The sequence below is a fragment of the Rhododendron vialii genome, chromosome 13a (assembly GCF_030253575.1).
Source record: "Rhododendron vialii isolate Sample 1 chromosome 13a, ASM3025357v1".
Taxonomy (NCBI): Eukaryota; Viridiplantae; Streptophyta; class Magnoliopsida; order Ericales; family Ericaceae; genus Rhododendron; species Rhododendron vialii.
In genome coordinates, this window is record NC_080569.1 from 167,022 (window position 1) to 179,808 (window position 12,787).

The window sequence follows — 12,787 nt, forward strand, 5'->3', positions numbered from 1 at the left end:
ATGCTCTTGCAAGTTTAGCCTCGGTAAGCAAAGCATCTGAATACAGACACATCAGCCTCGGCGAGATCCACCAGCCAAGCTTCGAAGTCTCGGAGGAAGTTCTCAACATTTCCATCGTTCCTAGCTGGATGGATGAGATAATCTCGTTCCTCAAGAATGACACGCTCCCCTCCGACAAAAAAGAAGCCCATCGGGTATGCAGCAAAGCGGCCCACTATTGGATCTCTGAGAACGGCCAACTCTACAGGAAAAGCTTCACAGGGCCATATCTTCGAGTCGTTCATCCAACCGAGGTCCCAACAATATTGACCGAACTTCACTCTGGAAGCTGCGGTTGTCACTCCGACGGGCGTTCCCTCTATCAAAGAGCTCTAAGTCAAGGATACTTCTGGAAAGGAATGAAGAAGGATTGTGAAGAAGTAGTCAAAAAGTGCAAACCTTGCCAACTTTTTTCTCCTATACCAAAGCAGCCCGCTCAATCCCTCAAACCTACCACCAGCCCCTGGCCCTTTGCTCAATGGGGCTTGGATATAGTTGGCAAACTTCCAACTGCCCCTGGGGGCTTCAAGTTTTTAATAACTGCAACGGATTATTTTTCAAAATGGGTAGAAGCCGAGCCACTAATCACAACCACTGAAGCAGACGTTCGGCGATTCGTTTGGAGGAACATCGTCACAAGGTTCGGCGTGCCTTATGCAATTGTTTCGGATAATGGCTCACAATTCGTCGGCAAAGAATTAACAAGACTTTGTGCTGAGTTCGGAATTAGATTTTTTAATTCAACCCCATCCTACCCCCAGGGCAACGGTCAGGCCGAGGCAACAAACAAGACAGTGTGCGCTGGCATCAAGCGTCGGTTAGACTCCAAACGCGGAAAATGGGCCGAGGAACTGCCTCGGGTTCTCTGGGCCTACCGCTCCACTGGCCAAAGTCCCTTTGCAATGGCCTTCGGCATGGAGGCTGTAATCCCACTTGAGTCGAGGTTCCCAACCCTGCGCACTGAAACTTTTGATCCACAAATCAACAATGATGCAGTAGCTACCGAGCTTATTTTAGCCGAAGAAAAGCGAGACGATGCCCAGCTCAAACTAGCTAACTATCAGCAGGAAGTCGCTCGGGGCTACAATCGGGGCATCAGGCTTAAGAAGTTCAGAACTGACGACTGGGTCTGGAGGAAGGTTGTCCGAGCCAGCCAGAAGACTAAATTCAAACCCAATTGGGAAGGTCCCTATAGGGTGGTCAAAGAGGTCGGCAATGGCTCATACAAGTTGGAAGACAAAGAAGGAAGGGAAATTGAGAACCCCTGGAATGCTCTAGACCTCAGGAAGGCATACCTTTGAAGTTTCTCCTCAGTTTTGGTCTATCACTCCCTCTACCAGTTTATTACTTATTACTTACCAAAATGCTGTACCTGTTTTGGTCAACTTTTTACTTAATGAGAAGTCCCTCCTATTTCTGAAGCATCAATGTTCTCTATTATTCGATTACATTGTTCAAACTTCGATCACTTAAGTTCGGCCTTCTAGCTTTTACGACTGCGTTCGGATCAATCATTAGCAAAACATATCGTGGCTCGGACAACTTGACGTCCAGACACAAAACAATCAACAAACTTACAGGTTTGCTTTTGGCTCGGCTATGTTCATACTTTGACTTGAACTAAATAGTCACTTCAGACATTTACTTCACATATTACCTTGGCGTAAGACTGGCATTTTTGAGCCAAGCCTCATACCAACGTAGGGGCTATTATAAGTAAATAACAAAACCTTGGAAACAAGCCAAGGTTGCTTGACCTTCGGCCAAACTCAGAAAATATTTCTAAGGCATAGAGGAATATTCAATAAAGCAACAAATTCGAGAATTTTTTCTAAGAATTAACAGGGAATTCAGAAAACCCTAACAAAGAGGTTCGGCGTAAGAAAAAACGTTTAAAAGCCGCCCCTCCTCCAAACTATTACACCTGGCACGGCAAATTCCTAATGTTCGGAGCCGACCAGTCCAAAACAAAGTTTAAATCCTTGCAAAAAAAAAAAAAAAAACAAAAAACAAAAAAGACTTAAGAGGAATTCTTGAAAGGTCTTCATTTGCGGTAGCTGATCGACTTGGCTTCGGCGCCTGCATAAATTTCATCACATCAATCAACCTGAACTCGTGTATCTTCAGCAATTTTTTCCTGAGCCTCGAGATGACTATCACCATCACCAACCTTCTCCTGTTGATTGGCCACAGGCGCATCAATCATTTCTTCATCATCATCCTCAGGTGGCAAAGGCTGACACTCCTCCTCGGTGTACGGAAGGTTGAGATTAGGCACAACTGGCTCGGGAAGTTGCTTCAGACAACCTGACTCAGGCTGAATCGCCATCACACCAACCATTGCGTCGACACCCGCAGCATATCCCAGCCTGAAGAAGTCAGGTAACCGAGCTTCAAGCTCGTCGTTGACCATCTTGTGCGCAACCTGGGTTACTCGAGGGCGGCCCGTTGGATCCTGGCCTCATAACCCCGAGTGTCGGCAACTTTAATCTTTTCTCTCTCCTCCCCCTTCAACTTTTTCACTTTGGCCTCAGCAGTCTCGGCGACAACTCTCGCTTCGGCCAGTTCCTTCTTCAGCTTTTCCACCTCGGTCTCCGCGTCCTTGACTTGCTGCTCCGAGATCCTAAACTTGGTTCGGAAAGAATCTCGGTCAGACCTGTATCTCTCTCGCTCGGCAGAAACTTTGGAAGCCTTATCATACGCCTTTAGCGCGGCTTGCCCAGCCTGACCAAAAGAGCAAAATAAGAAAAAGAGGAGAGAAAAGAAAGAAGAAAAAAGAGAAAAAGGGGAACAAACCTGAACAAGATGAGAACACATTTCACCGAGACTTGGAAAAAGGTCGGGTGGAACCTGATCATAATCCCTCGGAAGGGCTAGCCCTCTCAAAACAGTGACAGCAAGGTTCGGCTCCTCCTTGATCGAGTCGTTCTGGAGCAGGATCCTACCATTAGGCATCGTGTAAGAGGGGCTGAACTGGCGTCGGACGGCGGCTTCGGTGGCAGGATCGGTAAGATCAATGTGAGGTTCGGTAAGATTCCCCGGTTCCTTTGATGGAAGGGCTTGGATAGTGTTAAAAGGTACGGATTGAGAAATGTTCTGCAGAAGAACGTCCTTTGATGTTTTCTGTTTCTTCTCCTTTTGATGCTGCTGCTCTGAAGAGCTTCGGCTTCGGCCAGGATTAGCCGTCTTTGCTGGGATCACCGGCCTGGGAATGTTTCTTCTTGACATATCCTCAGCAGAAGGTTCCACAAACTCGTCAGATCCGAACGGCGTGAGCCACTCCTCAGCGGTAAACCCGATCCTCGGCAACCTTACCCCCCTGTTGCCTCTTCTTTCGAATTCCTTCGACGTTTGAGGTTACCTTATTCTTCTGAGCAGCCTCGATGGTCGGAACACCGGATGTCATTTTCTTGCTCGGCACGGTGTTTTTCCCCTTTTCCTTCCTCCTTAGCACACCTCTATAAGAGGGCTTGTAATCAAGAAGAGTCGGAGCGTGACGGCAAACTTGAGCAAGCAGCGTCTCGCAGGCCTTCTCTCGGGAGTTGGTGTTAAGCACCTTGGAAATTGGGCCGAGCTCTGCAAAAGAAAAACAACAATTGGGAAATGTCCTCAGCAGCAAAGAAGACAAAAACAGAAAGTAATACAAGATTGAGCACATTCGGCCTTATCACCTCTCGTATCAATCACTTTTGGAATAGAGTATCGACGGAGACCGTCGCCGAACTCGAAGTTTCCATGTACTTCGAGGTAAAAATCAGCCCATTTGTCAGTATCCGAAAGCCCATCGATCAGAGGTTCCTTTTTGGGGCGCGTCGTCAAGTACCGACAGCCAGACTTGCCATGTCTGGACATGGTGTATGTGAAAAATAGATCGGTTGGGGTAAAATCGAGATCCTGGCTCTTGATCAAAGCAATCACCGACATGATAATTCGGTAGCTATTTATCGCGAGCTGATGGGGGGCCAAGCTGAACTTCCAAAGAACCTCCCTAAGGAAAGGGTGTATGGGGAATCGAAGCCCGGCTTCACAGATTGCCATCAGAGGCACTGTGATATGCTCGGGACGATCCTCCTTCCTGTCTCTAATATCAGTACTCCTGACTCGGTGAATCAATACGTCGTCGGGAATATTGTACTTCGTACGAAACGCTGCATACTCCCCGGGGTCGCCACTAAAGTAGTGAGCATAAGGGCATAGCAAGCCTTTATCAAAAAGATCGGCGTTGCTCGGAGCCGATGTCGAAGCTTTGGCTCCCGACATAAGCCGTGATTTGGCCTCCCGCCCCACCTGTGGCTCAGTCTCGGATTGGGTTTGCGGGGAAAAACTTATCTCGGGCTCGGTCAAGAAGCCATCCGCAGTATACTCATAATCACGCTCGGCGTTAGAATCATCAGACACAGGAGAAGTCGCCGACATCCTGGTTGAAGCAGATTCGACCGCTCGGCCACTCCTCCTCCTACGCAGCTCGAGAAGTTCGCTGATGAACTGACGTTCGGATTCTGTTTCCGAGCAATTCGAGTCTGAAGACACGTCGATGACCTCGTGAGCCAGACCTAGGAGAAGAACAAAGGGGTAATAAGCAGTTGAAATCTGCGTCGGCAAGGAAAATAATCTGAAAGTTCGGCTCATCTTATCGGCTCACGAGTCATGGCTATCCTAGAACGGGCTCGGCATATCTAAAACATCTCTCTACACTTGGCCCAACAATCAAATAGTGATCCCGTTCGGTTACTTACCTCCATCGAGAAAAGTCGTTCAGAGAGCCCCGAACATCCTATTGGGGCTCGGAAGAACAGGTTGAGTTTAGGGATGAACATCACTGTTCACCCCAGATTTCCGCTATTGACTCAAAACACAAAACCCCAAAAATCACCCCAAAAACCGAGAAAAGGTTCGTGAAAAGCAAAGGAAAAAGTAAAGCGATAAAAATTAATGACATACCTGAAGATTTCTGATGAAATGAGGCTTCAAAGTGAAGATCTGGATCTAAATCAAGCTCTGGAACGGGGTTGTAGAGAGAGAAGCTCCAAATGCTAGAGAGAGAAAGTGCAGAAGAATTTTCTCTCTCCTCCGTCGTTATTTATAGATGGAGCGGCCGTTTCGAATTTCCCGCCCATCATTTCACAGCTGAACCCCTCGCCAACCACTACGTGACACGTGGCGACTAAAAGCCTTTCCCATGCCAGCCGTCTTCTCATCTGCCAAGGCGTCCTTTCGACTGACACACCTGTTCAAATGCTCGACAGCTATCATCCTTCGTGGGGCTCGGATGAATCTGTTGCAAGTTTGAAAGAAGATCCTCGGATAAAGCTCGGCCTAATCCGAAATCAACCCATACCAAGTAAAGAGCTTCGGCATGGGTTGAGGGGCTATTGTAGCAGGCTGAGCAAAATGGCTCGTGCCATTTCTGAACGTGATCCAGTATCCCGATCAACTCCGAGTCATCCTACTCTCAACGTTCGGAACGCCGAAGGACTCCATAGCCGAGGGTCTCGTTAATTACAAATCCCTTAATCGCCTCAGTCTCCAGCACCCACGCGAGCGGGAAATGCGTTCGGTTGGACATCCTCCGATGGTCTCACAACACGCTCGGTGCCGAACGAGCGTAGCCATCGTTCCAGCTCGCCTGCGTGGGAACAGCAACCGTGGCAATGATGATGATTGTGACGTCATCCAAACAGTTATAAGGATAACGATGGGGGCATGTGAAGATGCCAGCTCATCCTCTAAATGGTTACAAAACCCTAAACGTGACGTAAGAGTGACGTCAGCCGACGCGTGTCGAGCGTTGGTGCAATCTTGGAGATCAAGCTAAGAGGTTCGCTATAAATACCTCATTATGCCTTCTTGTTAGAGGTACGCACAGAAAAAACCCTAACTCCTAATTCCTAATTTCTCTCTGCAAGTGAACTGACTCTTGCACTGGAGGGCCATCCCGGAGAACCTCCGGTGTGGTCTTTAGTCGTGCTTCGTTTTGCAGGGTGAAGAAAGAGATTAGGAGCAGATCTCGAACCCACAGTCAAAAAGCATAAGCCATTCGGAATGGAGCCCCACAGATTTCATCTCATGTAGGTTGGTATATTTGTTAGTCTACTTTGTTTTGTTCTTTGTTGGTATGACGACCAGAAGTAATTTAGTTTCCCAGAGTGTGGCTCTCAAGTAACGGACTTGATTTTGCTACTCTAGTCTTGGGTTTAACATAGTAAGTTCGCTGAAACCATCTGGTGAAACAGTGGCTGGCTCTTTCGAAGGCGGCCAAAAGGCAATGAGTTTCACAGCAGTATGTTCACCGTCCAAATGTGCTGGTAATCCATTAGGACGTATTGTGTTGGCTTTTGTCAGATGCCATATGACTCATGAAAATTTTGTTCCCTTGTGAAAAAATGTTTCCACAGTAGTTTTTGTTAAGATGAAACGAAATTACTGATTTGAGAGCTTTCTATGTATTTCCATTCAAGTTCTTGGTGATCTAAATCACTAAATGGGTTGATTGCGTGTTGCGATGTTTCCCTTGCATAGCCTCATATCTATGTTACCCAAATCGCGGATCAATGGGTTCAGGAATCGGGAATGGGATCGTGGGGTGCCATGTGCTCAAAATTAAGCTAGATAGGGGCAGGCTCGTATGCATGACAAATTTAAAACGTACCTCTCAAGCAATCAATAGTCACTAGTTCAAAAATAATATTTTTTTAAAATTATTACTGCAAAACTCAATTTAGCAGTATATGACCAAATGTTTATAATTTCCTCTTACCAAAACTTCACTCTCTCAGGATTTTTAGCTATTACATTTGATTTTTGGAGAAGGGTGTTGTTAATGACAAAATTGTTTTTGTTAATGCCAAAAATTGTAGTGCGTAAAAGACTTGTACCAAACCGTTTTTTATACACTACAGTTTTGGCATTATCATTTCTCTTGGGGAAAAGTGGATCACTTTGGATTGCTAAATTCCTCATTTGGAACCAAGGTGTATGATATTTTGAGACATACACGTTCCAGAACGTAATTTCGTGGGGTTTTAGCATACTCTGGTAACATTGCTTCGTGTGTGTGTGTGTGTGTATATTTATATCCTATTTCCTTCTTAGAATGTGTCAACTATGTACTTGTATAAATTTGATTTGTTGCCTTATCTGCAATTAGTTGACCTCCTTGGCATTGGTCTTTGTGAATTGATTCCAAGTACTTTTTTAGGTTCCTCAGAGTTTCTCTTGTTTATGATTAAAAAAAAAAGGTTTCTTTTGTTTCCTGTCTTGCCTGAACCAGGACTTTAGGCCTGATCTTCTTGCCTTTAACATTCTAAATGCTGTTGAATAAGTTCTTTCTTTCTTTATATGTAGGTTAAGGCTGCTGAAGTTGTCAAAACGATATCAGAGAATCATTGGACTTCCTCATGCATCATTACGATGAGGAAGTTCAAGGACATCTGCGGAGGATCCAAGGAAGCATCTACCATCTTGAGTCACTTGTCAGGATGCAGGAAAGTACAGTACCTTGTGATAAGCAAGAGGGACTTCATGGAGGTACTGTATCTATGCTCTGATTATCAAACTTTTACAAAGTACCATTGCCGAAGGAACTGAATTGTGACTGGTGAACGGAAAATAAGGTAAAATGGCAACGGATTGACACCTTTGTTAGTAGATTATTTATCCACAGAATACAGATACCAATGTACATTGACGTGAAAAATAGACTGGGATAATTTCACTGACCTCCCCCGAGGTTTTTGGCAAATAAATAAATCTCCCCTGAAGTTTTTGGAAATTACATTGACCTCCCTTACTTTTTCTTGCAACACCAAAATCAACCCACCTGTTATTTTTTGCAATAACGGTGTTAAATTTAGCCATATGAAATTAATATACAACCCCAAAATTTTGTTGTCTTGTGTATTTCCCCACCCCCTTAACCTTGATATTAAAGCATCCCAAAAATTAAACTTATCTTTTCTGTAACCAAACTTCATAAAACAAAAATTATATGCCCACAGTCTATCTTTTCTCAAGCGAGTAACACCACTCAACCACCTCTCCGTTCCTGGTCTCCCCCTCTCTCAGTTGCTCCTAGTGTGGAGTCAAAATTTTAACTTTTCTGCTTTGTCTTGAGAGGAGCGATTAAAAAAGTGAAAAAAAAGATAGGGTTGAAAGCTAAAAAAAAAATTCACCAAAGTAAAAATAATAAGCCAAAGCAGATAATTTTTTTGCTTATTGCTATTTTTTCTGAACTTATTTTAAGTTCGGCCTATATTTTTTCAGTTTTGTAATTAGTCACGTCAAGACTAATTGAAGAAATTCCAAAACTTTTGACAAATGCTAAAAAAGTAAACTAACAACATAGAAGTCATATATGGGGAAAAAAAAATTGGTCCGCTCACAGTTTGATATTATATTTCCAACCCTATGACCCAAAAATGTGGCTATGACCAGGTTCTTCATTGCCACTATCCCCTCTAACCACAGTGATTCAGATACTTAAAATAATAAAGCATTTTTGTTGGTCCCATACATATAGAAAAGAATTATGCAAATCATGGCACAATTTGAATACCCAAATTGAAATGTCAACAACCATATTATCACCCTCCACTTCTTATTTATATACATGCTGAAATAAAACTAAGAAAAACCTATGCTCCATGCCACTCATCTAACGCTGAGATAAATACAATGAACGCTCAAATTATCAAGTCACCAAAACCTATTACACATATGTGGATAGAGACTCGTGTCTATGTATATATCGTAAGCCAGTGGCCACCATCACGAAAGAATCACCAAAGCAAATTAATTTTTTTGGACTTGACTATTGGTCACAAGACTCACAACTTGGATTTTAATCTTCAAGTTGAAGCATTCTGACTTTTAGGCATGGAAATGGTTTAGTTGTGGTTTGGTTTTGGGATTTGGACATTCATCAAACATTGAAATTTGTTAGGTGTTTAATCTGATAACTCAAGAGGGGTGGTTCAATTTGGTGTTGGTTTTGATACCTAGAGTACCATGTAGGTACTTATTATTACGATTGGGATGATGACTTAACATATTATTACGTTTGGGGTTTTTCGTGGTGCTGGTTTTGTCACTTGTTGGAGAGGGATGAGTAGATATGATAAGCTAGAAAGATAGAGATAGCAGTGGGATGGCACTGGAGTGGTGGTGGCTGGAAAGAAAGAGAAAGAACAAATGGAAGAAAATGGAAGAGATAGGAGGAGAATAAAGAGATTGAGGACAAGTGGGTTAAGGTGAGGGTAGTTTTGGACCTTTGGTATTGCAACTACAGAGTTTGCTGAGATAACACAGTTCTGTTAAACTTTCTAACGGTAGGTTGAGTGAAGGGGACATTTGCATTTTGTTAGAAAATGTAAGGTGGTGTACTGTGATTTCAGACACTTCATGGGAGGCGGTTCTATTTTTAGAAACCTCGGGGGAGGTCAGTGAAATTAACCCAAATAGATTTTATTCTCAGAACTTGTAACTTATGCCAATATAGTTTTCTTTTCACGAGGCTGGTGAATCTTAATTCGTTATCTGAAAGAATGGGTTGGTTGATATCCGACTTTTCATTTTATTTGTCGTGTCTCGATTACACTTTTGTTTTTTGATGAGTAAGTAAATATGTTAGATACAGGGCCATATACCCTGCCAAAAGAATGAAACACATCAAACCAATCTATGAATTGGTTAAGGGAAGGATTACGTTCCCCCTGTCCCAAGTATACAAGTTATTAATCACAAAACTCTTGATCCTAAGCTCAGGATTAGCCATCCCTTCAAAATATCTTGAGTTCCTCTCATGCCATATTGTCCGCATAAAAAAAAGAGGGATCATGGCCCAAACACGTTACCTTATTTTTCCCCTCTAGCACCTCTCCATGCGATTAAGAGCTCCATGACATTCCTCGAGATGGCCCACTTCAACCCAAACCAAGAAAGCACCAAAGTCCAAGGCTGCCACGCAACCGGATAATAAACGAGAAGATGATCAACCGTCCCTGCATCCTTTTTTCACATACAACACCAGTTGACAATAATCCTCCGCTTTCTAATCAAATTAGCAATAGTAAGAATCTTACCTTTGGGCCACCCACCATCCAAAAAACCTCGCATTCAACGGAGCCTTGGTCTTCCAAATTTCTTGCCAAGGGAAAAAGAGATTCCCACCCACCCACACACAAATCTTGGTAGTAAGATTTCAGTTGAAAAGATCCTGTCTTAGAAAGATTCCAACGCATCTCATCCCCCCTTCTCCTACCATTTGCAAACTATACACTCTAGGAAGCAAGGCCGTCACTCTAGGTAGCCATACAATAGATTACTCAGCAAAGCATCCCTCAACCTCACTCTCCGCACCACATGGTTCTAAAACTTCACCCTTTCCCTATAGCCAATCTCCAAATGAGTATTTCTCACAAAAGCCTCCCACCCATTCATGATGCCCCTCCAAAGCCCCACTCTGTGTGGCAAACTTACATTAAGAAGAGACCATTCTCCCCACCTACACCCATACTTTGCTACCCCCATTTTCCTCCACCATCTCTCCCTCACACACGCATATCTCCAAAGTCATATACCCAACAAAGCTTGATTAAATAGCTTTAGCCTTCTCACTCCCAATCCTCCCTTTCTAATTGGCACACAAACTGTATCCCAATCAACTAAGTGATATTTAAACTCCTCCCCAAAGAAAAGCTCTTGGTTTTGGCTAACTGGGTTAACTCAAATTGACAGACAAGTAACTCAAAGAATACTGAATATGCTTTTTGAGTTACCGAGTTTCACTGAGGCAAATGTACTAAGTCTACGAAGTTGTATTTAAATCAAAAGTGCACGTGTCATAAGAACATGAATTTTGTAGTTGTTTTATAACAGCAAACAAAGTGAAAAACTCAAGAGTTGCATAGTTGTTTTATGTTACAGTCTGAAAAATTAGAACACCAATTGCATTAAACAGTAAAAAAGCAACAAAGGGAAAGTTAGTACTTAAGTTGGGTAAAAGTTCTTATTGTTGTTACATTCCGTTACGCTACTGAATATTATATTTCTAGGTGGCAAGTTTCTGAAATCTCGTCAACTACAACAATAAGTAGATACACTGGCTCTGCATAAGTGCAACTCCAGTTCTTTTCCAATCATTGCCTTGATAAAACTGTAACTTTAGTCCTCCTAAGACATGTATTTGTTTCTTGCAGGGCGTGAAAGTATCTTCCACCCAAGAAGCAGTTTCTAGTTTCACAAGTCTGGATTATGATGTTTTGCATTTGGTTTCAACAGTAGATAAACTTCAACAACAGCTTGATACAATTAACCGACGTTGGGAAACGTAATTATATATTACTCTGACATTCACACAGAAACAGTGACAGATATTTCATGTTCCATCTGAATTAGTAGGAAGGCAACATCACAGTATCACATGCGTCACTAGTCTTACTTTTTAATGGCTTCTCATGTAAATATTGGTTCTCTGCTCAGGTCAAGAGAATTAGCTTTAGCTTCTCTGAAATCTGGAAGCAGAAATGCTGCTCTGAAGCATGCAAGAGAAGTAAAACTAGCCTCTGAAAGCAGAGAAAAATGTACATCACTTCTGAACAGAGTGGAGGAAGTCCTCAGAGCCATAGCCGATGCAGAATCATCGAAAAAGGTAGGTTAACAGAATCTTTTATGTCATCTTCAGCTGCACTCTGATTATCATTTCCTGGCGTGAAGACTAACTAGAATGAATGCTTAGTTTGCTTACCTAGTTTCTTAACTGCACTGCACAAGTATCCTTTTCACCCACCGATGACCTTCTGATGGCAGGTAACTGAAGCCATCCAAATTGGTGCAAGAGCAATAAAGGAGAACAGGATCAGCGTGGAAGAAGTTCAGCTCATATTACAAGAACTTGATGATAGCATTGATTTGCAGAAGCAAGTGGACAATGCTTTAGGTAATTTCGCTGGGTTGACTGATTTGGGTTAATTGGAAACGAATAACGTTTATTAATGACACAATCATTGTTATACTTACCCTTGATTTTATCAAAGTGATTATTATGCCCTTGAAACAAATGATTAGAGGTTTAATCACCTTTTTTATTCTTTATTTTGTTGAATGAGTTAGGCACTGGATATAAGCCTTCTAACTTGCTCATGGTTTGCTCCTGCAGAATCTACTTCGTTGTTCACGGGGATTGATGATGCAGATGTTGAAGATGAGTATAAGAGATTAGAGATGGAAGTTGGAAGTCATTCCTCCCAAGTATGCAGCTCCGCAGTTGGTGTGAATAATGCGAAAGCAAAACCAGAGGATCAGAAAACTTCTGAACAACTAAGTGATGCTTTATCAAAACTTAGCCTTGTGGAAGATACACCCATGGAACCCGTGACCCTGGATCCAATGAAACGAACAAGAAACATTTCTAATGATCTCCAGCTTGAAAGCACATAGCTAACACTTATCTCGTTTCGTACAATCAGATTTTAGAAGCCTCAGTAATTAACTTCTTCGAAAAAAGTGCTCTTTTGAACAGTAGTTTGAAAAAAAAAAAAACAAGTGAGAAGGCTTCTTGTTATGTAGTTGTGATATTTGAATCTACAGTCAATGTAAACTGGCCCAAATGGGATCTGAGATACAATCTAGCTGGATATAGCTTCCATGTGCAGGCTATATTAGTAACATTTAATTACATGTTTTTGGTGCCGAGATGGAGATTGGTTAGAAGCTATGAATGCCAAAATTAGAAAGCATTATGTTGTACTTC

The 12,787-nt window shown here is 42.7% G+C and overlaps 1 protein-coding gene across 3 annotated transcripts in view; it reads left to right on the forward strand.

Moving 5' to 3' along the window:
• The window catches only part of LOC131312666 (uncharacterized), a 33,262-nt gene extending 20,475 nt beyond the window's left edge, over positions 1-12,787 (forward strand). For all 3 annotated transcript variants that reach the window (XM_058340584.1, XM_058340583.1, XM_058340582.1), the window contains 5 exons: positions 7,384-7,566; positions 11,235-11,365; positions 11,518-11,686; positions 11,845-11,974; positions 12,194-12,787. In XM_058340584.1, the coding sequence (XP_058196567.1) occupies positions 7,384-7,566; positions 11,235-11,365; positions 11,518-11,686; positions 11,845-11,974; positions 12,194-12,474 (894 nt within the window). In that variant the 3' untranslated portion in view covers positions 12,475-12,787. The remainder of the gene's footprint in view (positions 1-7,383; positions 7,567-11,234; positions 11,366-11,517; positions 11,687-11,844; positions 11,975-12,193) is intronic.